A 26,616-nucleotide genomic window follows, 5' to 3' on the forward strand; every position below is an offset into this window, starting at 1 on the left:
CCTCCTGGTCTCTGGGAGGGAGTCCTGGAGATCCTCTTCTCCCCGCCCCCCTCCCCCACCCCACCCGAGTTGATGTCCGCTCAACTTCTCTCTGCCTCTGTTTCCAGGAGAGGGGGAAGGGATGACCTCTGACTCAAGGGACATTGAGGCCCACCAGGGAAGCTGAACCTCCTCCCTGGGCCTGTGCACCAGACTCCAGGACAGACAGCTGGGAGCAGGGGGAGGGAGGGAGTGGTAGCAGCCACCTCCCTGGGGCACTCTGAGTGGCCGGCAAGTGCCAGTGGTTAGTGGAGACCCCCCACCTCAGCCAGGCCCTGCCCACCTTCACCCACCTTCCCAAACGCAGGGCTTCAGAGAGCTCAGGGGCAGGGGCCTACATGGTGGGGTCCTGGGTCAGCATAATCAAATAAGCCATCTGGAGACCACAGGGGTGCTGCGGCCCCTCCCCCGGCCCCGGCCCCCCTTCCCCCACCCCGTCACTGGCCCAAGCTCAGGTCTGCTTGGCCTGCAGCATCTCGATGAGCAGGTTGTTTCGGGGCATCTCGTTGCCCAGGTGCTTGTGGTACAGGTATTCCTTGGCCTGCATGCTCAGCGCCCGCACCTCCACCAGGCACAGCAGCAGCTGCTGGAACTTGTCTCCGCAGTGCGGGTAGTGGCACAGGGTGTAATCGAGCAGGGCGGCATTGGCCTTCTCCTGAGCGTCCTTCACCAGGCTGTGGTTATTCAGGAACTTCACATCTGCAAAGGGAGGAGCCGTTCACCAGCCCCATCACATCATCAACACCGTCACTGGCATCAGCAACGCCAACATCCCTATGATCACCAAAGACACGGGCACGGCCACCATCGACAGTGTACCACAATCTCCCTGTCACCACCATGAACGCTGCCACCAGCATCAGTCGCCGATACCAGCATCCCTGGTTTTCACACACATGGTCCCTGCTGCCATCAACAATCAAACCACCGTCATTCCCGTCACCACCATGATCACCATCACCATCACCACCTTGGTTGAACACCGCCATCAGCGGCAGTCACTGACACTAGCAGGCCTGCGGTTATCACACACACGGCCACCATGACCACCCAGCCGCAAGCTCCTGTCACCACCACTGCTGCCATCGTCATCGACCCCACCGCCATCACCAAGCCTCACCAGGTGTATCCCTGGACACGTTATTTAACCTCTTAATTTCTTCATCTGCAAAACAGGGTGGCAGTAGTGCCTACTTCACAAGATTGTTGTGAGAATTAAGGGAGTTGAGATGTAGAGAGTGCGCAGAAGAACAGTGTCCAGCACTTCATAAGACTCAGTGTGTTAGTGTTATTATTACTCCTACTCTCACCGTGTCCAGGAACAACACCATCCCCAGCCCCATGGTCAAAACCATCCTGTTGCCATCATCCTCGGGGTAGGCGCCATCAGCATCGCCACTCCGCCACCATCATCACTATCCCCCATCAGCACCATCGCCAGAGAGGCGCACTGTGAGTGGAGGGGTCCCATCCCCCATGCTAGAGTGTGACAGGCACTCCTTTGGTCCATGCTCTGACCAATCAAGAGGCTCTGGTACCCCAAGGAAATTTTCTCACGGGGCGGTGGACGTTCACTGCAACAATATTTACGGTGATGGGGAGGTGGGCTGGATGGCCAGGTGGCGGCTGCCTCCCCGGGAGCCCAGTGCAGTAGAGACAGAAGTAACGGAGCAGACACAGTACTGAGCAAATGGACGGACTTTTAAAAGCATGGGGTTGAGTGGGAAAAAAAAACAAAAAATAGGATAAAAAACAAAAAAAGGGAGATCCAGAATGAGACCTATAAGGTAAAGCCACCTACTTAAATTAAAAACACTAGCGCACAAAGCGTGCACCTTGCGTTAAGAACAGAAACAAACAAGAAGAACCGAGTTAAACGTAAAGGGGACGGTTGGTGATGGGAGGGAGAGGCAGGTGGGTGGCTCTGCGTGGACCAGTGATCATTTGTACCAGGCACAGAGGAGTGTGATGAATGCATCCCCTGTCCTGGAGGTCCAGTGAAGAAATAAAAATTAAGTGTCTTTAGCGTGAAGTGGATGGTGGTTCAAATCCCAGCCCCACCATTTAGAATCGGTGGCCTGTGCCCTGTCCTCTCCTGACCTGAAGGCCTTCCTCCTCTACGAAAGGGGCCGTGCCCACCTTGCAGCGGGGGGAGCTCGGGTGCCAGGGCACTGCACAGGTGCCTGGCCCCCAGGGGTGCCCGTGGAGGGCCAGTTTCCTGTCACGGGAGTCCTCATCGCTGCTTGCAGGCTTTTTTCAGCTCCTGGGCAGCATCTCCAGCTGGTGCCCTGCCGAGGGGCTGAAAGTCAGCAGGAATCCACAGAACCTGTCCCCATCCCCCGCTCCGAGCCCCGCCAGGCCTGGGATGCATCATCCAGCGATTCAGAAGATGGTCGTCCATCCACTTCCCCTGCGTTCCCATCACCCCCAGCCCTGCTGCTGCGGGGGAGTCCGGAGCCCAGCATGCACAGCCCTTGGCCCTTCTAATCCCTCTTAACACCCACTGCGCCAGGAGGGCTGGACGCTCCTGGCAACCCTGATCCCCAGCCGCCCCCAGCATGCCCGCCGAGGCCTGTGTTGTCCAAAGTCGGATTTAGGGAAACCCAAGCTGGACCCAGGGCGTATGGCAGGATCTGGGCCTCCCCCCATCCTCGTCCCCATCCCCCTCACCACATTCAGTAAGTGAGCCAGGGTCGTATTCTTCCTGGCCTCCGCAGGATCACCATTAGCCCACAAGGCACCTTGTGCCAATTAGAAAGAAGGTCCCCCATGTCCACAGAAAGACAGCTTGGTGAGGGGCATGCAGGCTGGATTTCAGCCTCTACCTTTCCCCTGTCTAGGTGCCCTTGTTTAGTAAACAACCTGTCCAACTGTACATAGCAGCCCTGTTCCCTAGCCTGGCCCTCTCCAAATAAACTCAAAGGTCATGGGAAATCTCCCCACCTAACTAGCGTCTCCTGGGGGCAAGAGGTCCTTAACTGGCCCCATCCCTTTCCCAATCTCTTTCCAACCCAATCTACCTTCAGTCCCCACCATCCCCAGGGCAGTTCTCCTACTTGTCTTCTGACAATTTACAATAGGAGGCTGGGGGTCCAGAGAAGGGTAGGGACCAGCTCAAGGCCACACAGCAGTAAAGGGGCCCAGAAGAAACAGCTGAGGGTGCGGGGAGGACTGGATAAGATGCTGCAGTAGAGGCAGGAGTGGGAGGGGGCTGGGGAGGACCAACCAGAGCCTCGGCTTTACCAGGATTTACTGTTCCCAGCAGCAGTGTGACAGGGACAGCAGGGCGGAGTGCAGGGTGGGGAGGTACAGAACAAGGACAGCTTTCAGGGACACCCCCCTCCTAGCAGCTCTACGGGTCCTGCAGCTCTCGGGAGGCTGGAGACCCCCACTGCCCCCACAAGGTGGGCTACAGGGCTGGGGGCGGGAAGCACGGTCACTAATTGAGCCCTGGCCACTACAGTACAAGGCAGGAGAGCTGTTTCCGCCGCACCTGCTGCACCTTCCCCGCCCCCGCCCCCGCCATCACTTAATCCCCACAGACACCCAGGCAGGCAGGAAAGGGCGTCTTCCATGCACAGCGACAGTGGGGCAGGCCTGGAGCACACAGCAGATACCAGAGCCGGGATTCAAACCCAGATCTCTCTGGCTCCAAAGCACTATGGGCAAGCAGAGGCGGGGTCAGGCCTGGATGCGGGGTCAAGCCTGGACCCTGGTTCCTGGGGGATTAGATGACGTGATGACTTTATGTTCCATCCAACTCAGGAGTCCTGTCCAAGGGCCACTAAGCCTGGGGTCCTTGGTTTCCCCGGGAAGTTTACTCTGGACACCCTCTTGGAGAGGAACGTGGTCAAGTCACGCCCCTTCTCCCAGCCTGCCTCTAAAGGGACTGTCGTGAAGATTCGCTGGGATGCTGGATGTGACAGAGCCAGCATCCCTCAGGACACCACACCCTTTCTTCCTTAGACACACAAACCTGGAGACGCCCCCTTCGTGCGTCAGGGGCTCAAACCCCAGCTCCACCACCAGCTAGGTGACCCGGGGCAAGTCCCTTCCCCAGTCTGAGCCTCAGTTTCCCGTCATCTGAAAAACGGGGGCAAATTAATCTCCGCCTCTCAGGGCACCAAAGAACTGGACCTCATCTGCCCAGCTCTGGGCCTTGAGGCACCGCGGGCTGGAGCCGGGCCTGCTCAGCTCCCAGCAATCCGGGGGGTGAGAGGTAGGAGGGGGCTGGGAGATGGCAACCCCACCCCCGAGAGCAGCCCGCTAGCTCTGCGGAGCCGGGGGCCCCCAGGTTCTCAGAAAAGCCCCCTTTTCACGGTTTAATTGAATATTTGAATAATCCTTTCATTCCAGCGAGACATAAAGAATGTTGTCCCAATAGCGGTGACTCAGGCAGGCGCCCCCGCGCACAATGGCCCCTCGAGTGGGGCTGCTATTCAGGCCGCCTTTTGTTGGCACGAGCAGTGGGTAAATTGCAAACGCTTAAGGGAATGCTGCTGCCGCCGCCTCAATGCAAGTCAGAAAATCGAATGTTAGGTCAATCCATTAAGCTTCGATTAAGTCCTCTGCGGAACAATGCCAGCCGGGCCCATCTTCATAAACACCGTGATTGCCAGGAGAGAGGCACTAATTTTAATTAAACCTCCTTACCTGCCTTCGCGCCTGCCTGAGCCGGCTATTTAGACACCAAATGGCACCCTTCTGTGGAGGCAGGCAAGAAGGAGGCGCTGAGCGGGCTGAAGGGCGGAGGGGTTGGGGGACAGCTATCCCACAAGTTCAGGCTGAAGCAGCCCAGGGACGCGCTGCCCCGGGGTGATGTCCGGCATGCCAGCTAGAGGACAAGGGGCAAGTGGCCACCCCATTCTGCGCCCCTTGGGGACCCAGCTCTGGTGGTCTGGGTGGGATCATGGGAGTAGTCCCCTCCCACCTTCCCGACTCTGGGCAAATCTTCCCCGTCGTCTTGCCCAAATTTATCCACTTCACCCCAGCCCCACGTCTAGCCTTTGCAGGGCTCTGGGTTGCCACCTGCCATCCTTTTCCCATGCTGCAGTTGGAAGGACCTTGCCAAAATGCAAACTTGATCATGTTTCTCCCTGCTGAAAATCCTCCCCAAGGGAAGGTTCAACGTACTGGCCTGGCATTCAAGGCCTTGCACAGCTCGGCCCCTGCCCACCTCTCCAGCCTCCTCCTCACCCTCTCCCTGCCCCACAGGTACTTCCAGACTTTCAGGATCACCCATCCCTGTGCACAGGCTCTTCCTTCAGTCTGGAACGCCCTTGCTGCTGCCTGCTTTGTTTCACCCAGAACACTCCTGCTCATACTACAAGGCCCAGCTCAGAGGCCCCTCCTCCAAGCAGACTTCCCTGATATCCTAGGCATAGTTGTCTTCTCCTCTTTGGCCCAGCCCTGATCACACTGGACTGCCCAGGCTCCTCTCCACACCTGGAACCTGTCAGCCAGCGGCCCCTGTGGCTCCCCTGGGCTCCTCTCACTGCACACCTACGAGCTCGGACAGGCCTGGGTCCCGGGTCTTCTCCCCTCACAGCCCCAATACCACTAGAGTTTCTGGCCCCCACCCTGAGGGTCACTGTCCCCAAAGACAAGGCACTGTGCCAGACACACAGTGTGCAATAAAGACAGAGAGAGACTCGTTCCTTCCTTCACTTCATTCACTAACTTGTTCATTTGCTCGTGAACTTAATGATGGCTATGGTAGAAACAATATTGATGCATATTCTGAGGGGCCAGGCCATGCACTGAACATTTTGGGGAATTTTCTCATTAAATCTCATAGCAAGTTAAAGATGATTATGATGTTCATTTTACAGATGGGGAAATAGAGGTTCAGAGAGGGGAGTGACTTGCTCAAGGGCCCACAAGCAGAGAGAGAGTCTAGATTTAGAATCCAGGTGGTCCATCGCTAGTCCCCTTTCCTAACCACTGCTCCACCCTGCCTCGCATGTGTACACACACGTGCACACTCTCACTCCTCCGTCCCACCTGCTCCAGCCTGTTCCAGCCAAGCACTGTAGACCCTCCCAGTCTCCCGGCCCCAACTGCCTCCTCTGGAAAACAGGATGAAGGTTGGCATGCAGGAGGGGCTGTGCACTCATGGTTCTGAGTACAGCCCCTTGCCTGGACCCAGAAGAGGAGGGCTGGGCTCAGCCTTGATGTCCTCCCTACACCCCATAGAAGGAGGAATCCTGGACTTATCACCTGGTGGAGGCCAAGGCTGTGCCAGGCCTGGCAGTCCCCAGCGCTGGGACTTTTGTAGGAAGAGGGGCTGAGGGCTGCAGGCATGTGCCTCAGGCCCCAGGGGGTCTGGAGAGCCAAGACGTGGTCCTGCTCTGCAGGGGGCACCAAGATGGAGCCTTGGCCAAGCAACCTGGTGGCTGGCATCCCCACCCTCCCCAAGACCTCCTAGTGGCCTCTTGACGAAGGTCAGGTCAAGAACTGTCACCTCACAAACCACCACAGAACCCACACTACAATACAATGTGTCCCAAGCACGCCCCTCAAATCCCTCACACCTCCACAGTCACCACTCAGCCATATACAGACTGCTCACACCACATGACACATAAAATCCCACTAGCCCATAAAAGTTCACAGTCTATACATGCGCGTAAATGAAGGCACAGGCACGCACATGACCCCTGGAGCCTGCACACCCCAAACCACACACATCCGTGGCTCTGGTGAAACTGAGGTGGGGAGGAGGGTACCACTGCAGGCAGAGGAGGAAGGGGACTTCCCCAGCTGGAGCCGGCCTGGCTCAGGTCCCTGAGGCCCCACCAAGGGCTTCAGGCTCCTAACCGGCTGCCCGAGATTCAGCCCTCACCCCCCAGCATGCTCGACCCCTACCAACCCCTGCAGCCTTGCCGATACGCCCTCCAGCTACCAACCTGCTGCGCCAGCAGAGTCAGGAGGCCCAGCCCAGGCACCCAGTCACACGGCCACGGCCTGAACACAGGGCTTCCCCCAGTCAGTACGTCACTAATCACCCCCTCCCAGCTTGTTTTACCCGCTGCTTCCCCAGCTGCCCCCACTCTTGAGCAGGAACACCCTTGCCAGACCATGGCTGTGATGCCATCTGCCACAAAGACAGCGTCTCGATCCTGCCCCCTCCCCAGGTGACAAGGCATTCACGCCCCTCTGTTCCAACCTTCCATCCCATCTACACCTCTGCTAAAAGATTTATCCCCCCCCAGCAAACTCCTACTCATCCTCCAAGACCCTGCTCAGATGTCCTTCCAGGAAGCCTTCCGGGCAGATCCTTTGCTCCCCGTCCTGGGTTCCCCATCTCTCTGTCTCAGCCCTGATGGCACTGGCTGGAGGCCTCTCCCAGACTGGGAGCCGCCTGAGAGCAGGGAAAACCTCTGTGAACGCAGCATTGCTGGGCACAGGGAGGGCATTGGACCTGCTTGCTGGGTGAAGGAGGACAAAAGGAGGCTGACCTGATGAGAGCTCAGAGGGAGGGTGGAGACCTGAGCGGCACAGGCTGGGCTGGGGTCAGGAGGGCAAAGGGAGGGAGACACCAGACACTTGGGGAGCCAGGCGAGCTGGCGGGCTAGGCTGGCCCTCTGCCCCTGCCCTGCTTTGTTTTCCTCCCTAGCACTTACCGAAATCTTCCAGGCTATACATTTTACGAATCATTTCACTAATTTATACATTTTACTAATCATATTATGCTTATTGTCTCTCTCCCCAACAGAAGGTCAGCTCCTTGAAGACAGGGATTTGGGGTCTTTTTTGAATGAGTGAATGAATGAATGAATGGGCAAAGGGGTCTGGGCCCCAAAGAGCTCAGAGTCAGAATTCAGACACCCTTAGAGCGGGGAATTAGGAAACACAGGGACCTCAGGAAGGGAGTCAGGGATCAGAAGCTCCTGAAATCATAAGGGCATTTTCTGGGGTGGCATTGGCACTTTTCTAGGGCTGTCAGCTGGGAATCTACCACATCCTCAGGAGGGTTCCTTGTCCCATCAAGGGCAAGTCTTAGACATTATCCTGGCCTTCTGTCCTTCCAAACAAAGAAACTCAGGCCCAGAGAGGAAGCAGGCCCTGGGCCAGGTCCCCTTTATTCACTACGAGAGGCCCCCATCGGAGAGCCCCACCTTAGGGTCTCCTTGCCAGCCCACCCCCCTACCCTCAGGCCAGGCCTCGCTCAGCCCACTCACCGAGGCTGAAGAGGATGAGGAACTTGAGGCAGACGAACTCCTGGCGGTCCAGCTGCAGCGCGTGCAGCTGCAGCACAAGCTCCTGCGCCCGAAGCACCAGGCTGTGAAGCAGGGAGCCTGCCTGGGCGGCCACCATGGTCAGCTCCACCTGGGTGGGCAGAGGGCAGGGGTCAGGGACACGAGGGGAGGCCGTGGTCGGAAGCTGGGGGTCAGGGGTGCCCAGCCTTGGAGCTGAGCCAGGTGGGGCGGGGGAGGCGCGGCACTTCCTCAGGCCCCTGGACCCCTCCAAGGCTCCCAGCTCTGCTCCACTGCCCTGCCCAGAGCTGAGGGCCCCCGCGCAGCAGAGCCGACACCAGGCAGGTGTGTGCAGAGGGAGAGCTGAAGGGTCCTTCATGCACAAAGAGCCGCCGCCAGGCCCAGTGGTACAAGCAGCTTTTGTGTTTTGTGTGGTGTCTGCAGTGAGCACCACGTCGCACTGGGTGGGGGGTGGGGCAGCCGTGCCTGGATCCGCGTGGATGCGGCCACATGACTGCCCGGGGCCCACACATGGACACCTGGACTACAGATGTGGCCACACCTCAGCTCACGTTCACACACATGGAGGGACACACTCACAGCCTTGTTCACCTGCTTCAGGACGTGAACACACACACACACACACACACACACACACACACTCTTGTAGGGTCACATCACAGGGTAACACAGACACATGTCTGTGTATATGTTCCCACTGACATGGTGACCCACTTACGTGTGTGGAGATGTTTGCACAATAAAATACAGGAGCACACACGCACGCACGCACGCACGCACGCACAGGACTGTCCCATAGCCTCAGAGACTTCCACCCACGTGTTGACAGGAGCTGACACTCACACCTCAGACTCTTTCACGTGCTCGCCCAGGTGGCCTCAAAGTTACACCCTTGCAACCAGCATTCTGCTGGCCCTGGATGGCCTGAGACACCCAGGTGAGAACAGAGGATGAGGACAAAGGGTTGGAGGTAGGGGGTGGGAGCAGGGCCTCAGTCTCCAATCTCTCTCCCCAAGCACCTATGAAAGCCACTCCTCCTGTATCGCCCCCCAGGCGTGATGCTCCCTCCACCAGGCTAGACCCTGGGCATCAACCTCCCTTCCCTTCTCCCTACTTCCCTCCGTTTCCTCTACACCTCCTCTCCCCTCCTTGAATTGTGCCCTCCCAGGTCCCCAGTGTTCTGAGCGGCGGGTGGCTGCCTTCATTTCCTCCTCACCCCCCATCTTGCCCCCTCCATGCGCTTCCTCATATAAAACCTGGTTGTGTCCTTCCCCACTTAAAACTCTTCTGATGCTCCCTGCTTGATTCCAGGAGCCACCCCACCTGCTTCCCATCCTAGTGCCCCTAATTCCCTGCTCTAAGAGTGCCCAAATTCTGACTCTGAGCTCTTTGGGGCCCAGACCCCTTTGTCCACCCATTCAGCCAGCCAGCCAGCCAGCCAGCCAGCCAGCCATCCTTCCATCTATCATTCAGGATTTAGAACCTGCAAGGTCTTGCCCATCCCAGCCCCCAGCCACACCTCCAACCTTATCTCTCACCTCATCCCAGCCCCCACAGGGCACCTGCCCCCCCAAACCCATGTCCCAGCACACCAGCAGCCCCCGGCAGCTCAGCAGTCCTAACCTGCCTCTCTAAGCCTGGCCCGTGCTACCTCCTCTGCATGTGTGGAGGCGGGGATTGTCCCTCCACCCCGTCACTACCCGACCAGCCCTTATTTATTCTTTCACTACCCAGAGCCACCATCACGTCCTCCAAGAGCCTCCCTGACCCTCCCCACATCCCTGAGCTGCTTCCCCCAGAGCAGGGCTCCCAGGGCCTGGTTCCTCTCAAGGTCAAAGCTAGGGCTGATCAGAGGGAGGTCGGGCTGGTGGGTATCCCATGAACCTGGGGAAAGGGCTGATATTCAGTGGTGCCCAGGGCCAGCCCTGGAGAGGTCTAGGACCTCTTCTGGGCCCAGAATTCTGGAAGTGCATGGTGGGGGGTCAGGACAGAGCACAGTAGGGTCTGGTCACCTCCTGCCCAGTGACCAGCAGGATGCTGCCCTCCTTGCCATGTTGGATCTGACGGTAGATGTGGTCGAACACCAGCAGCTCACTCCAGCAGTTCTGCAGTAGTGTCATCTGGTCGGCCACCTGCAAGGAAGAGGCACACAGGAGTCCAGGGTCCAGCCACGGCCCAGCTGGGGACCGTCCCCTCGCCCCTCCTCCTCCCAGCTCTGAGTTCAGCAGCTCAACTGGGTATGTGACCTGGGCAAGCTGCCCAACCTCTGTGTCCAGTTTACCCATGTGTCTTCTTCATCAAAGTGTGGCAGGGATCTAGCGAAATAATAAGAGGGTCCAACAGAGGTGCTCGGGCCCCGGCTCTGCCTCTCACAAGTTGTATGACCTTAAGCAAGTTCTGTAACCTTTCTGGGCCTCAGTTTTCTCATCTGGAGAGTGGCCAAAGTATTAGAAGGCGGTCTGGCACATATTAAGCCCTCAATAAATGTTACAGAATAATGTCCACAGAAGTGCTTTGTGAAGGATTCCTTTAAATGCAAGGAAAGATTAGTATTAATTTTTCCTTGTGCCCATTTGTCCTGTGGTCACATCTCTAGCAGCCTGAATCGCTCAAGAAGGAGCCATGTAGAGAAAACAGAGGGCTTCCTCGCAGTCTTGTGCAGAGCTCTGAAGTTCATGGGAAGAGAGGAGGTCCGGCCCAGGGAATGAGCAGGTGGCTGGCAACAGTCTACATCAGAAGCAGGAATAGAAGGGCACACGGGGCCGATTCTGAATCCCCAGGCTGCACTGAGGGGCGCTCAGTGTGAGGGCAGGGCCTATCCTCCAGTCTGGGGGATCGCCACATTCTAGCATGGCAAGAGTAGACCCTCATGACAATGACGAGTGGGACTCAGGACCATGGGATGCCCGAGCCAGAAGGGCCCTTAGGGATCTCCTGGCCTAAACTCCTATTTGCAGATGAATAATCTGCCACCCAGTGAGGGTAAGGGACTCTCCTGGGGTCCCAGAGAGGCAGAGCCAGGCCAGGGTCATGGCTGGCATTCTCGGTCCACAACTCTCCATAGTGACAAATACTGAACACTTCTGGGTGTTCAGAACTGCGCTGGGTGCAGCGTGTCATCCTAGGAGGATACAGTGCAGACTCCAGTCCCTTTCAGCATCCGTGGCTCATCAGCCAGCTGCCATTGACCCAACGGGCACCCCCCAGGCACCTTCCTGGGCCATGCCCTACAGTGAATGCAAATCACGATAGCTAACAGTCACTGCGCTGCAGCTCCACAAGCCTTCGTAGTTGGTACTAATGTTATCCCCAATCCATGGAGAGAGGACACTGAGCTCAGAGAGGTCAAGTAACTTACCCAAGGTCACACAGCTCTGTCTAGTTCATCTCTGCTCTTGGCACTAGGTGTGCAGGAAGATCCACCCTTGCCACCCTAGAGTTCACGGCAGGCTCACTGCCTCACCCATGAAGCTCTCCCCATCCTCTGGACGTGGCACCTGCAACATCTGATGACGCCATTCATGCCTCTGTCTTCCCTGACACCTGTGGGCTCTGGGAGGAACAACCCCCAACCTGGAGACCAGAGTAGCCCAGGCAGCCCCTGGCCTGAAAAGGAAGTGGCCCAGGTCTAACCAACAGCTCTCTCTTCTCGGGGGCTAGAAGCATCCCCGCTCCCCTCTGCTCTGCTCCTCTCCTGGGAGTGTCCCTGGGGTCTGTTCTCAGACAGACAAAGGGAGAGAAAAGTGAATAAACAGCAAAGTGAGCCGCTGGACACACAGTCAGGCTTCCTCCAGGCCTCGCCTGCTCAGCCCTTCCCCAGCCTGTGTGGCTGAGAACAAGAGGAAGGGTCTGTCTCTATCCTGCTCTGAGTCCCCAGCCTCCCACCCTCCCCTCCTCCCCTCCCCTCCGTGTCAAGAACCCATACCTCCCCCTCCATCTCCCAGCAGAAGGTCCATCCTAGAGCCCCATTACTGTCAGAACAGGAAGCACAGCCAGGGGGACCCGAGGCTCAGCCACAGGTAGCCCTGGATGGGAGGGGCCGGGAGAGACTGAGAACCGGGCAAGGACGCACCGCAAGCAAAGACACCTCGCCTTATCGCCTTATCATGCCTCAGGAAGTGGCTGGTCCCCAGAGAGCCTCCCCATCACAGCTTCCAAGGAGGGAGGCAAGGCTCAGTGAGCGCCTAGACCAGGCCCCGTTCCCAGCACGCCCAGGACTCCTCACCCCTGCCCACTACGGATAAGGAAGCAGAGGCTCCCCTCAGGTAACCGCAAGGAGCTGGGCTCTGCACAGACCACCCGCCTGGGCTGCTCTTCTTGGGGGGCGGGGGGGCTGGCACTCCTGGAGCTCCAGCAGGAGGTGCCTGGTCCGGGAGTCGCGCTGGCCCACTGGGAGGGGGTCTTGGGGAGGGTGGGGCTGCCAGTCGCACTGGGAGAGGGAGGACGTGCAGGGTTGGGTTCTGCTCCCCACCTATTGGGGCCCTAGGGAGCAGACACCCTTGTGCCTGAATTAAAGGAACAGGGGGTGGGGAGGTGGAAGCGCAAGAGATAAGGGGGAGAATTAGGAGATAAGCTGACTGAGCTTTGGGCAGAAAGCAGAAGGGGTCACAGTGACCCGGCTGGCCAAGCCCTGGGAGCAGACTCTGTACCCAGACCTCAGACCCCGGGAGTGGGGGCAGCCCTGCCCACGGGGCTGATAGGGGTGCAGGGCAGAGAGGTGCACTACGGTGGCTGGGCTTTGGTGCCCTGTGCCCTCTGATTCCCGCTGAGCCACACACCCTCTCCGGCCCTGATTTCCTATTCTGAGAAATGGAAAAAAATAAATCCTCCCTCTTTTGGTTAGAGAAAATATATGAGCACAGCGGTGTCAGTCGTGAAGGGTTCTGGGAACCCATGGTCAGCTATTCTGGGGACTCTGTCCTGGCCCGGGTTCCCCTCCCCACCAGCCAAGCAGTCGTGCTTCCAGACTCTTTACTAGTTCTTCCCCTAGATGGACACATAAAGACACCAAACTCCAAACACTCCCCACACAGATGAACACACACACACACACACACACACACACACACACACACACACACACACACACACACACACACACTCCCCTTTTTATTTAAAAGAAAACCAGAGGGCCCTAGCTGCCAGCCCCTCTCCATGGGAAAGCAGGTGGCTAAGAGGCTCACTTAACCAAAGAGGGTTGGTTTTCACCTTCCGTGGGCTTTTCCCTAAGCAAAAGGTTCTTCCTCTACCCTCAGTCCACCCTGCTACCCCGGGAACAAGGACATGTGCAGTCCCGGCCCTGGGGTGCCTCATCAGCCTGGCCTGTCTGCTGGGCCCACCAGCCGCCCACCCCTCCTGCCGGTCTGCCACAAATCTTCCTGGAGCCTTGACACTTTGCAGCCTGCCTCGGAGATGGGGTATTTATGCGTGCCGAGATGACCTCCTTCCCAGCAGGCCTCCCTCCGGAGCCCCCTGGGGTCTGATCAGTCTGGCGGTCGAAGGCCAGTGGGCTCTGTAATTCTCCAGTGGCTGACAAGCCGCGGGCTGGCCACGGCGCTCTCCCGGCTGAGAGGTTGGCGGGCTGTCATTTGTCAGTCCGGGACTGACAGAGTTACTGCCACTTAAATGAAACCGTATATCTAAGCAGTTAAATCTGTTGCCAATCGGGGGCCTCGGAGCTGGATGTCAAGGGTGAACTGATGTCAAGATGGGTCATTAGGCACTCTTGGCCCTCGCCTCCACCTCCCTGATTCCTATCCTGCATCCTCCCAGCTGTCCTTCCCGGGGACTGTCCAGAGAGGCTGCCTGCCTGGGCCTACACCCTGCCCCCACGGAGCAGTATGTACAGGTGAGTATCTGCTACCTTACAGGTATGAAGCTGCTTTGGAAGCCCAGGGCAAGGTGGGCCCCCGTCTTCTCCCAGAGCTCTAGTGCTCAGAGGAGTGTGGACACGATGTATCTTTTCTCCTTCTTCCTGGCCAGGCCTGTCTACCACCTGCAAGGTTAGATTCAATGGTACCCCGGCAGAGGGGCCCAGCGAGGGAGGGAGCCACTGCCCCCACTCACTGAACACTTTCTGGGCGCTGCACCCTGTGCTAAATTCTTTACCTAGCTCACTAAGCCCTTCCAACAACCCTATGAGGTGGCTACTATCTCAACTCCCCCTTTTTTTACAGATAGGGACAACTGAGGCCCAGAGGAGTAAAGTCACTTGCCCAAACTCACGCACCAGGTAAGTGGCAGATATGGAACTTGAACGTGGGCCTCTCTGATTCTGGTATATGTTACTAACCTCTGTACCACGTCAGATCTAACACACCGTGATTGCATGAGGTGGAAAAATGGAGACAGAGGGACTTCCCTGGCGGTCCAGTGGTTAAGGCTCTGCACTTCCACTGCAGGGGGCACAGGTGTGATCCCTGGTCAGGGAACTAGGATCCCACATGCCACACGGCCTGCCCCACCTCCCCCAAAAAAATTGGAGGCAGAGGGACGTCCAAGCTGGGAAAGAGGCTGGAGGAGGACAACCCCAAAAGGGCATCTGGAGCCCCAGTATCAGCTCAGCAAAGACCCCAGTCTTTCCCCTGGACAGCAAGACATCATCAGTGTCACAGAGGGCTGAGCAAGCCTCTGGGGAGAGCTCAGGCTCTGTGGTGGGAGTCTGCCCTTCCCAGGCAGGCTGTCCATCACCCACTGCCAAAGGACCTACTCCTGGTCCAAGCTCTGCTTCTGACCCTGCCTACCTCTCCAGCCCTGCCTCATAGGACCACGTGGGACTCCCTGACACATGGTACCTTTTCACACTTCTGGGTCTTCTGCTGTCCCCTTTCCCGGAATGCCCTTAACCTTCTCAGACTGCTTTCTGGAGAGGTGCAGATCAAAGAAACCTTCCCCGACTTTCTAACACAGAGCCATTTACTCTCCTGCTGGCGTCCCTTGGCCCCTTTCTACTGCTGTCAGAGCCCCAGGCATCCTGTGTTGGCATTACCTATGTGCATGTCTGTCTCTTCCTCTAGCCTGGCAACCTCCTGGGTCCAATTCATTTCAGTGTCCCTATGCACAGGCCAAGGGCTGCCCCACTCTCAGAGCTAGGGACCCCCCTCTGCTGTCTGCTGTGTCCTGCCCGGAGGTGAGGAATGAATGGTCAGTCAAAAGAGAGAACGGGGCTTCCCTGGTGGCGCAGTGGTTGAGAGTCCGCCTGCCGATGCAGGGGACGCAGGTTCGTGCCCCGGTCTGGGAGGATCCCACATGCCGTGAAGCGGCTGGGCCCGTGAGCCATGGCTGCTGAGCCTGCGCGTCCGGAGCCTGTGCTCCGTGGCGGGAGAGGCCATGGCAGTGAGAGGCCCGTGTACCGCAAAAAAAAAAAAAAAAAAAAGAGAGAGAACAGGGACTTCCCTGGTGGCACAGTGAATAGGACTCCACGCTCCCAACACAGGGGGCCCGGGTTCAATCCCTGGTCAGGGAACTAGATCCTACATGCACACCACAACTAAGAGTTCGCATGCCACAACTAAAGAGCCCACGTGCTGCAACTAAGGAGCCCACCTGCTGCAACTACGACCTGCTGTAACCAAATAAATAAATATTTTTTTTAAAAGAGAGAGAACAGTCACTCAGCTCCCCTCACACTTTTCTGCTTCCCTACCTCTGGCTTTGCAAATAGACATCAGCCCAGGGCTTATCGGACCAGTGGGAAAGAAGCTCCACACGGCTGATGAGAGGCCCCCTAAGGGCTGGGCTGGTACTTATCGGCAAGGCTCCTTTACAGAGGCTGGTAACGATGGTTCACATTCCTGGGCTTGATTCAGAGATTCTGGGAAGGGGAAGCAGGAAGGTTTGGACCACAGAGAAACCAGAAGCAGGAAAAAACACTCAGCTAAGCTTGGACAAAAGCCCTTCCCATCCTGCGTGAAAAACCCCGAGAGACCAGGAAGGCGGTCAGAGGAAGTGCCCTGCCCCTGGATCCAGGATTCTGGAAGGCCAAGAATGCTCTGCTCCTCTTCCCCTCTGCACCGGGGGCTCAAGGGAAGCCTGGAGGGAAAGCTGGCAACCAACCGAAGGGTCTTGGGATCCTCCTCCCCGACCAGGGCCTCCAGCCACGAGTGGAAGGCAGATGGGATTGTTTGAGGCCCTGCCTCTTGTTCTACCCATGAGGTCAGCCTAGAGAGGGGGCAGGGGTGAGAAGTCCCACCCCATGACAGACAGCCGGCACATCCCCAGACCTCAGCCACGACAGGCCCCCCACAGTAGAAGCAGAACGCATTACAGCCAATGCTTGGTTGCTCTGGGCCGCAGAGCAACCCAGGCGCCCAGCTCCACGATACCTCGAGGGTTCACAGTGCCCAGGCTTCATATTATCCCCCCTGACCCCCATGCCCAGCCCAGCCCCTGCAGACAGTACCCCTGGCCCATCCAGCCACATGCCCCTGGAGGAATCCCAGGCCTGAGTGGCGTCAGCACTGACAATGCTGCTCAAGGCTGCAGTGGCCCCAGCAGGGAGGGCAACAGGCCCTGCTGTTTACAGCCAGTCCCAGAACAGCCAAGGGGACTGACCTGGGAAAGGCAAACATCAATAGGCCTGAACTAAAGGCCTATCATGTCTCCGTCTAGGCCAGGGAGGATGGGCTTGGCCAGGCTTGGGGGAGGGGGGCCTCTGAAGTTGGCAGAAACCCTGATCATAGGGAGCCAGGGCACTAGACGGGCAGCTCCCAGTCTTCGGGTGCTTCAAACCACTAGGCAGGGTGATTGGGAAGTTCTTCCTTGTCTGGCCTTAGTTTCTCCTGCTGCTTTCCTGCTGACTTTAGTCGCAGGTACCTCAACCCAGGGCAATGGAAGGCCTTGCAGCCGAGGCATTTGGAAGATGAGGGGCAGGCCCTGCAATCCCCCACTTACCCTCCCACCTAGCACTCCCTGCACACACAGACACACACATTTACACGTGGGACTAACCATCGTGCATGAGAGATGCAGGGACAGTAAGATCTTTCACCTTAGCTGGGAGGGAGAAGCGTCCCAAACTCTGAGATACTAAGACCCCTTCTGTGATATCTGAGGCTAGCAGGGAGTGGTGTCCTCTCCAAATGAGAGGACAGGATGGCTTGGACCCTCTTCCTGACATTGGGCTGGGGCAACCAGAGACAGCCTCCCAAGGACTGAGCTAGTCCTTTGCGAGAGCCCAGGGTCTCAGAGAAAGAAAGATAAATGTTGACAGAGACTCAGACTGGGAGAGAAAGAGACAAAGATTGAACGGACTAGAGAGAGACAGGGAAGCAGAGAGATAGCACACCAGGGAGAGAGACAACAGAAAGAGACAGAGGCAGAGGTAAAAGAACCAGAGGCCGTGAGAGATAGACACTCAGGGAACAGAGAAGTAGAAAGAGGGAGGGGTGCGTGAGGAGGTGGGACAGGGACAAGGAAGGCTGTGATGGACCAGAAACACTCCTCATGTCCCCAGGGTGGCCTCCCTGTCCCCAGATATGGCCTGAAGCCAGTGGGCAGGAGAGCCCCACCCAAGGGGTGGCCAAGACTGAGACTTGGTCAGCTGAGGGGACACCCCAGAACCAGCGGCCAGCCAGGTGGGAGGAGGGACTCACCTCCAGCTCCTTGAAGACCATGCACCTGCGTGCCCAGTCCACGATGGAGATGAAGGTCTGGTCAGCCATCCTGCACAGGAGGCTGAAGGGTGCAGGCTGGTCGGGGCGCCCTTTGGCCGGTTCCTGCAGGCAGCCCACGATGCGCGCCCGTACCTGGTCCTCGTCTGGCTCCAGCTGCAGCAGCTGCAGGATGAGCTCGGGCACACCAGGCCCTCCAGAGTAGGGCTCTGGGTAGCCGTAGTGCAGCCCGGGCTGTGGGGGGCTGCCGTAGGGCTCCGGGTACTCAGACTTGATGGCGCGGCCAGGGAAGGCAGGATAGAGGTAGCCAGCCAGTGGCCCATGGGCGCTGGGCACAGCCATAGGCAGCGCTGGGGCCCCAAAGTCGCCCAGTGGCCCAGCAGGTGGACCAGAGGCCAGGCCCTTGGGCTCAGGTGCATGCAGGCCAGGGGGCAGCATGTAGTCCGGCGGGGGAGGGGGCGGCGGTGGCACCCCCATTGGGGGGCCTGTCTCCAGCTTGAAGCCATTGGCTCGAATCTGTGCCTTCTTCTGTTGCTTCAGGGCCCGGTCCCGCTTGTACATGGGCCCAAACTTGTTCCGGCCGCCCCGCATGCGGTCAGCGCGCACGGCTGTGGGCAGAGGCAGAGGGGCAGGCTCACCGCCTCCAGGCCACCCGCCATACCACCCCACTCACAGTTCTTCCCCAAACCGATCCGACTGGGTCACTCTCCAGCTCAATACCTCTCATGGCTCCTCCAGTGCCCTTAACCTGGCGTTCAGAGGAAGTCAATCTCCCTAACGCAGCGTTCAAGGCCCTGTTCACCTCTCCATCATGCCCCCCCCCCCCCCACGAGACCCTGTGTTCTTTCCACTCCACCTTACTATCTCTCTGCTCCTCTGCTTGGCACTTCCTCCACCCTGCCTTTGGTATTCCTTCTGCCTCAAACCCTTTCCTTCTCTCATGCCTAAAGTGTTCCTGGATTCACCCAGGCAGCAGCCACTGTTCTTGCCCCGGATGTCCTGTCTCTTGCCCACTCTCGTCCTGCTGAGTGCTATCGTACCATGGACCCAGGCTGAGAGCTTCTGGGGGTTCAGCAGTGGGTTCAGGTGCCCAGCATAGGGTCTGAGATGGTGACAGGAAGTGGGCTCTGGTCAGCCTTGTTCACAGGTGGGTCCCCAGTGTCCAGCTCCTTCTTGACTGACTGCCTGACTCTGTTGAAGCCCTGTTGCAAAATGACTCGGGTTTCTGCTGCTGCCTTCAAATCTGAAGCTGAGTTTAGGGCTGACTGGGGCTCTATGCTGGTGGGAAGGGACCTCCCTTGCTGACCAGATGTCCCTCCACCTGGCCAAGAATGTGTCACCAGCCGGACCCAACAGGTGTGTCTCTGCAGCCGAAGTGTGGCCCCAGCCCCTGCTCAGACAGGACCCCACCCTGGGCTCCAGGAGAAGGGAGAGAGGAGGAGGGAGAGGGCGGTGCTCAGCAAGGGATGTGTCTCCGGGGCCCATGCAGCCAATCTTCCTGCCATGGGGGTGGGCAGCCCTGCTCCACTCCCTCAGGCCCCGCGAGGGGTTTCTGCAGCTCACAACAACCAGTTCTTCTGAGTCCCTCAGGACCTGGTGCTGGGCACATGGGCTCTTGGGACAGGACAGGATATCCCCCTTCCATCAGGGGCCCTTCCTCTAGGTGACAGGACTTGTGGCCTGCAGCTCTCAGAGCCACCAGGGGCCTTCTACTTTGTTTAAAAACTTTAACCAACAGCTGCCTGCTCGGCACACAGCCCGGCTGGGGCCAGCGGGGTGGAGGCCTATGACTGTCCACCCTCAAAGAGTTTGAGTTTTTCCTGCTAAAACGTTTTTCCTCCCCTCCAGACAGAGAGCTTGTGGTGGGGGTGGGGAGACAAGGATGGGCCTGGGTTCTCTGGGGGCGATTGCTCTCCATTACCCAGCCCTCTAGGGCCTGGCTAAGAACCTGCTGAGTGAATAACTGAGTGAATCTTGTGGATGGATGGACAGATGAACAGATGGGTGGTCTGAGTGAGTGCAGGCTGCACAGTGATGCTGGACAGATAATAACATAAATAAGAATAACAGTAATAGCTAACCTGTTGAGCATTTTCTACGTTCCAGGCCCATGCTAGGAGCTTTTCATACAATTCTCTCACTAACTCAAGGAGGAAGGCACTACTCTTAGGTCCATCTTTCAGATGGGGAGTCTGCAGCTCAGAGAGGTTAAGGAACTTGCCCAAAGTCACCCAGCCCGTAAGTGGTGGCACTGGGACTTGAACTCCAGTAAAGGCATTGAAAACCTTGGCTCTGGCTTGTATGAGATGTCAGTGGGGGTGTGACAGAACTCCTGGCAGAGGGAGGAGCTCTGTGGGGCTCTGCCCTGTGCTGCCCTGCCTGCAAGGGCTGGGGAGAGGGTCATCTCTCTGGGATTCACTTTTAGATACTTCTCAAGCCATCCCAGGCTGGTCCTGCATGCATCCCTTCACCCAGACCGACATCAGTTCTCACCCCTCCCCCATAGAGATCAGGGCCCTAATGTCACATGAGGGGCTAATCGCCTGGCCCCAGAAACTTTGAGAAGACCTATGGTACCCTCCCCTCACCCCTTCTCCCACCCCCACCCCCTGCCCCCTCGCCATCAGAGGTCAGGGGTAGGAGGCGCAGCGTGCGCACCTTCCAGGCGCATCCCCACTGTCAGGCACTTCTGGAAGCGGCAGAAGGGACAGCGCTTGCGCTGCGTCTTGTCGATCTTGCAGCTCTGGCTCTCGGTGCACGTGTAGTGCTTGTTGTTCTGCACCGTGCGCTTGAAGAAGCCCTGGGGGAGAGGGGAGTCAGCGCGGGAGGGGACAGGCCCCGTCTCCCCTTCCCTGCACTTCCCAGCAGGGCTTTCCGCCGCTTCCCGCCGGCTGCTCGCCAGCCTTCCACGCCGGTCCCTTGCCGGCCAGCTGCCCGCTCACCTTGCAACTCTCGCATGTGAGCAGCCCGTAGTGGTAGCCGGACACCTTGTCCCCACAGACGGGGCACAGCTCGTCCAGGTCCTCGTCGTACGAATAGTCCATGCCCGCGGCGTCCGCCTGTGGAGGGAGGAGAGGCTCATCGCGGGCGGGACTGCGACTGGCAGCGCCGCGGACCTGGGTCCGGCGTGTCCTGCACCACCGCGGCCGCGCGCCCCAGGGTGCCTTCCGCAGCGCCCAGTGGTCGAGGGCGCCCGTTGCAGGCCACCCATTAGAGCGCCCTGAGCAGCACGCAGCACGTGTGCCTGGAGCAGCTCCCCTGCCGGGCCCTTGCTGACCCAGTCCCCACACTTCTGCCCCGTGTGCTCCCCAACCCTCCCAGGGGCTCCTCCTGAGCAGCCTCCCGCCGCGTCCGATCTGGGACTCTCGGATTAAATGCGCTTTGATCCGGATTCGTTCGTTTGAGAACAAAACCCCGATTCTGAGAAAACGAGATTGTCTCGCCCGCCGGGGAGATGCCAACGAACCCGGTCGGAGTGGGACCCAAGCGTTCTGGGGATCGGACAGGGACGAGGGAGACAGACGCAGAGTCTGAGAGAGACCGAGAGATGGGCAGAAAAGAGAGCGAGAGACACCGACAGACGCTGCTTAACGGAGAGAGTTCCCCGGGGCGACAGAGACAACGAAAATCCGAGAGTGACAGAGAAACATTGATGCCCAGTCAGAGAAAACCTGGGGGAGATGAGAACGACGGAGAGCTAGGGAGATGGTAGAGAGTGGGGGGCGGGTGGAGAGAGAGAACGAAAGAGAGAGATAGAGAGATCAGAGACACTGTCAGAGGCCCAAAGAGAAAACCTGAGAGAGACAACCGCAAGGCCAGAGACACAGTGATAGACGAGAGACAGACCGAGACACCGGAGAGACAAGAGAAATCTGGGAGATACCCAGGCAGAGAGAGTGACAGAGACACTGAGAGAAAACCTGGAGAGACGGAGGCGGCCGGCCAGGGGGCCGGACCCGGGCCCCGAGCTCAGAGGCGCGGCCCGGCAGAGTCGGACCCGGACATGGGCTCGAGCTGAGAGAGGCGGAGAACGACGGCGCCCGTGCAGAGAGCTCGAAAGCGCGGAGCCGCCGGGCCCCCAGGCCGGGAGAGACAAAGCCCGCGGGCGGCAGCCATCGAGACCGAGACGGACCGAGGCCGTGCCACCGACTCCGTGCCGCCGAGACCGAGACATCGGGCGGAGAGCCAGCGAGGAGGGCGCAGCGGGGACAGCGGGCGCACGGCGTGGAGCCGCTAGCGGGGCGCGAGGCGCTGAGACCTCGGGCGGAAACCCCGCGGGCCCCCGAGAGAGAGGCCGAGCCCGAGGCGGGGGGAGCGACCTCGGGCGGAGAGTCGAAGTCTCCAGAAGGGAAGCGCGCAAAGCCTGCGCCCGGGGCAGCGCGAAGGGGCGCGACGGCGGCCACGGCCCGCCCGGCGCCCACCTGGCGGCTCCTGGGAGCAGCAGCAGCGCCCCGCGTCCCGCCAGCGCGAGCCCCGCACCGCCTGGCCGCGTCGCCGCCGCTGCCGGCGATGAGCCGCACCCGGGCGCAGCGCCGCCCGCCCGCGATGACGGCCGCTCGGGCCGGGGGCGAGGAGGCGGGGGCTCGGGGCTGGCGGCGCGGGGCCCCGGCGCTCCCCCACCCCGCCTCCCCGCCCCCGCCGCCTCCAGGGCCGCTCTGAGGCGCACCTGGGACCCGGGCCCCTCCGCCGCCAGCGCGTGCTGCGCGAACCCACCGCGCCGGGGCCAGGGGCCGGCCCCTCCATATCAGCGCGTTCGGTATCCGGGGGCGGCGTCCGAGCCCGCGCCCTCCGCCGCCCCCTAGACGGGTTCGTGCCTTTCCCCTCACCCTCTCGCCCCACATCCTCATCCCGGCTCCCAGAGCCCGGGCAGCCCGGAATCCGAGCAGGTGCTAGGCGCCTGGGAGCCTCGGGCCACCCGCCTGCGGTGAAAGGAGGCGAGTCCCTATTTGCAAATCCAGCTTAGTCTTGGCGAGGGCCACGCTGGGGGCGCTGGCCGTTTGGCAGCGTAGAAGTAGGTAGGGCGAACGTGGGGGGCCGTGGCCAAGGTATGGGTTCAAGGGTAGAAACTGGGTTCTCCCCCGGCCCAGGCACATCTCCTCATTGGATTTTTAAGCAAATCTCCTCCCCTCTGTGGTCCTCAGTTTCCTCATCTGTAAAGTGGGAATGATGACTGGACTTCCTTAAGGGTGGTCGTGCGGATGAACCGAAGTGGTGTTGGCAAAGCACACGCCTGGCACTGCGGCATCGATGGAGAGCGTCCGGTTGGGAGACCTGGGACAAGCTCTTTCTCCTCCGTGAGCTTCAGTTTGCTTGGCTGGAAATGGGAGTCGTCCTAATCCCACCCTGCGAATTTTCCGAAGTCTGGTGAGGACCCGAAGCCAGCCACAGAAAGCACGGGAGCTGGGAGAACAGAGCCCAGGGACAGGAGAAATCCCTCTCCCCTCCCGTTCTGCGCTCTCACCTGGGCTAGGGGCAGGGCAAGAGAGAGTGCCCCGCAGCCCTGGGACAAAGGGGTCCTTGGGTCGAGCCGGGACGGGCTGAGCCATTGCTCTGGGCTGGGGGACCTCTACTCGGTCACTCTCATTTTTCAAATGAAAAAATTGAGACCCGAGAGAGGAAGGCGCCTGCTCGCATCCTGCTCCTGCCGCTGCCCCTCGGCGCGCCTAGGGTCCGAGAGAGTGTTGAGAAGAGCAAAGCCAAAAAGCCGCGATCTTCAAGCCGGGAAATACCACAATTATGCATTCGCAGCAACGCAGCGACCGAAAGGCTCAGATCTGAAGGCTGAAGCCTCGGACCCTTGGGTGCGGTCAGCTTCGTCTGGGCCTCTACCCCGAGGCCTCTGGCTTTGGTTGGAGCTGGCGCCTTGGTCCTGCGAGCCGAGGCCCTGAGACCCCGCGCAGACCACGTCCCATCTTGCTCACTCAGCAGAATGAAGGGCAGAATCTGCAGCCGACTTGCGATGCAAGCCCTGGCAGGTCACTTCGCTTCTCTGAGCCTCAGTTTCTCCGTATATAAAATGGAAGAGAGCGGCCCTACAGAAGGGGTTCTGTGGTTTCCGTGAGAGTTAATGAAACAATCTCAGTGAGGAGGGAGGAAAGAGAGTTATTGCAGACCCCCCACCCCCCCACCCCAAGCCCCTGAGAAACAAGAGTATCTGCAGGAGCTGGCGGGCGGGCGCTACTGCCTCTGAACCGTCAGGGAAGGGCCCTCAGAAAGTGGAAAACAGGAGCAGCACCACCTCTGCAGCGCAGTGAAGGGGACTGAGGGGGAGGGCTGGGCTGGGGAACCCCCAGTCAGCTTCTCTAGGGTGGAGCCCACGGGGGTCTCCTGGACATTGTTGAGGAAGACCCAGGCAGTGTAAGCACAAGTCTGGGCTGGGGACCCAGGTGGGGTGGCGGCTGGGCTCTGGGCCTGTTCTCCCCTGCCCCCTCCACCTGGATCCCCTCTCCCAGAGGTTCCACTATCACTGGTTGGGAGCCCTTGGGTTGACCCTTCAGGCTTCATTGCACCCACCCCTCACAACCCCAGATTCCAGTTCAACATGTGGGGAATCACAGCCCCTCACCCGCCTACCCAGGGAAGCAAACACAGACCTGGCCCAGCCACAGAACCAGGACTGACAGATGGATACTGGAGACAGATGCATGAATCTACACAGAGACTCAGAGACAACCATGGAGACAGCACAGACGCTCAGGGAGACCCAGAGACCCGAAGACAGACCCAGTGACCACAGACATACTCACAGACTACGAGGCTTGGGCCAACACAGTCCTGTGGACACCTGGACACCCATAGACAGCAGGACACTCACAGACCCCTGTAGGGCCTGTCCCCATAGGCCTAGCTCCTCCTATCAGCCACCCAGGGGAAAAGAGGCGGAAGCATGGTGGGAGGGCAGGTCTGGGGAGATCCCTGGCCCCTTCCCTGCCCCGAGTAGCGGACACCAGTCACTCAGCAGAGCAGGCAGTGGCTGGCCCAGGCCGCAGGGAGGCACTGAGGAGGGAGGCTGGCCATTAGAGGCCTGGGCCCAGGCCCTCACTTACGGAGCGGAAGGCGAGCTCTCACGCTGGATGAGGGTGGACACTGGGCACCAGGAGTCCTAGCGGAAGCTCCAGCGGCCCAGGTGGGGCAGTGGCGACCGTGGGCACACGGGAGCTCCTTCACGCCACGGCTGGCGGCGGGCGGACAGTAGGCTGGCCCTGTCCGTCCGTCCTCCTCCTCCTCCCCGCCCTGGGTGGGGGGGGCCACCGGAGGCCCAATTGGTCTCTGCCCCCACGTGACTCTGCAGGCCTCTCTCCTTCTTTGTTGGTGTTTCTCTTCATTTAGGTCTATTTTTTTTCTTCTCCTAAAAGAAAAAAAAAATACCCCTATCTATCTCGGGGCTGCGGATGGGGGCGGAGGCCAAGGCACTCAAGGAGGCCTTGGCCAGCTGGCTGTTCCAGGCTGCTGTGGCAGCCCAGAGGCAGGGACCCCACGTAGGCGGGTAGGCAGCCCCGCTTGTTAGCGACTGGGTGGGAGTGGGGCCTGATTTATGGGCAGCTCCCCCACCCAGCCTGCAGCCCGGCCTCTCTCCCTTTGAATGGCTACCTCCCTGGGGCCTGGCCCAGCGAGCGGGGTCCGGCCTGTCCCAGACATGGAGTGGAGTCAGGTCGGGCTGGCGTGGAGGCAGGGGCATGGATGACTTGACCAGGTGGCCCTGCAGCTTTGGCCTGGTCTTTTTACTCTTCCAGAAGGTGAAGAAAGGAAGAGGGGGACAGACGGCAAGCAGGTGAGCTGAATAAACACCGCCCCACGTGTACATTCCACGTTGGCTTCTCTGAACGTCACCATCCACCGAGGGCTGCTGATGCAGCTGGGAAAGTTGAGGCTGGGCTTAGACTGCCTCCAGAGCCAGGTGGTTGGTTACAGTGGCCCCAGGGTAGGCCAAGTGGGTAGCTAGACCAGGAAATTTAGGGCAAGGCAGAGGGAAGGGGTTTTTTTCTAGAAGGCCAGGCCTCCCCATGCAGCTGAGGGTGTCCCTATCCAATCTCCAGGCCCACACACGTCCTGGTCTCGGAGGGCCCAATTGCTCTGCTCTGCACTCCTCCCATGCATGACTCATTCTTTTGTGCATTCCTTCATTCATCTCATAGTCACTGAGGGCACACTAGGTGCCAGACACTGGTCCAGGCACTGGAGGAAAGGGAAGAAAAGGAAAGAAGTCTCTGTCCTCAGAGGATTTACCTCCCAGCCTCTTGTCCTAGGTGGTGGGGAGGGGCACAGGGGGACCATGGGAGAATCCACACACAACTCCCTTCATTTGAGGAAACAGGCAGATCACCTCACTTATCTGGCTTGGGAGGAGAGGGATTTTTCTGTATAACTAAAGCCAACTATATTTAAAACCTAATGTGTCTTCCTCATTGTGCCACTTAAAACATTTTTTCACGGTTTTATTGAGAAATAATTAACATACGTCACTGTATAAGTTTAAGGCATATAGTATGACGATTTGATTTACATATATTGTGAAATGATTAACATGATAGGTAAGACCTTTTTTTATTGTGAAAATACACACAAGACAATACGTTTTCTGACAATCATAACTGACTGATTCTACTGATTCAATATATTCTAATTCTACCTATGACATAGTTTGCAACTTATTCCCCATTGTGCATGACCTCATAATTATGTCTTTTTTACCCACAGAAGTTCTTACAGGATACACTTCTCTCACATATGACTGAACCTAACTAGTC

The 26,616-nt window shown here is 58.8% G+C and overlaps 1 protein-coding gene across 1 annotated transcript; it reads right to left on the minus strand.

Annotated features, from left to right (window-relative positions):
- Positions 1-483: 483 nt before the first annotated feature.
- NR5A1 (nuclear receptor subfamily 5 group A member 1) lies at positions 484-25,092 on the minus strand. Its single transcript, XM_079925482.1, has 7 exons — positions 24,916-25,092; positions 20,812-20,928; positions 20,528-20,669; positions 17,852-18,477; positions 10,271-10,390; positions 8,223-8,370; positions 484-738 (listed from the first exon to the last, which is right to left on the minus strand). The coding sequence occupies exons 2-7, from the start codon at positions 20,911-20,913 to the stop codon at positions 491-493; spliced, it is 1,386 nt and encodes a 461-aa protein (XP_079781608.1). The 5' UTR covers positions 20,914-20,928; positions 24,916-25,092; the 3' UTR covers positions 484-490.
- Positions 25,093-26,616: the final 1,524 nt, after the last annotated feature.

Source organism: Stenella coeruleoalba, assembly GCF_951394435.1.
Source record: "Stenella coeruleoalba genome assembly, chromosome: 7".
Classification (NCBI taxonomy): Eukaryota; Metazoa; Chordata; class Mammalia; order Artiodactyla; family Delphinidae; genus Stenella; species Stenella coeruleoalba.

What these genes read in the sequence shown, in the direction of transcription:
- NR5A1 (XM_079925482.1), bottom strand. Translation starts at nt 20,913, where the DNA reads ATGGACTATTCGTACGACGAGGACCTGGACGAGCTGTGCCCCGTCTGT. An exon ending in TCACATGCGAGAGTTGCAAG is followed by an intron (nt 20,670 to 20,811) that starts GTGAGCGGGCAG and finishes CCTCTCCCCCAG; the next exon opens with GGCTTCTTCAAGCGCACGGT. An exon ending in TGGTCTTCAAGGAGCTGGAG is followed by an intron (nt 10,391 to 17,851) that starts GTGAGTCCCTCC and finishes TCTTCCTTGCAG; the next exon opens with GTGGCCGACCAGATGACACT.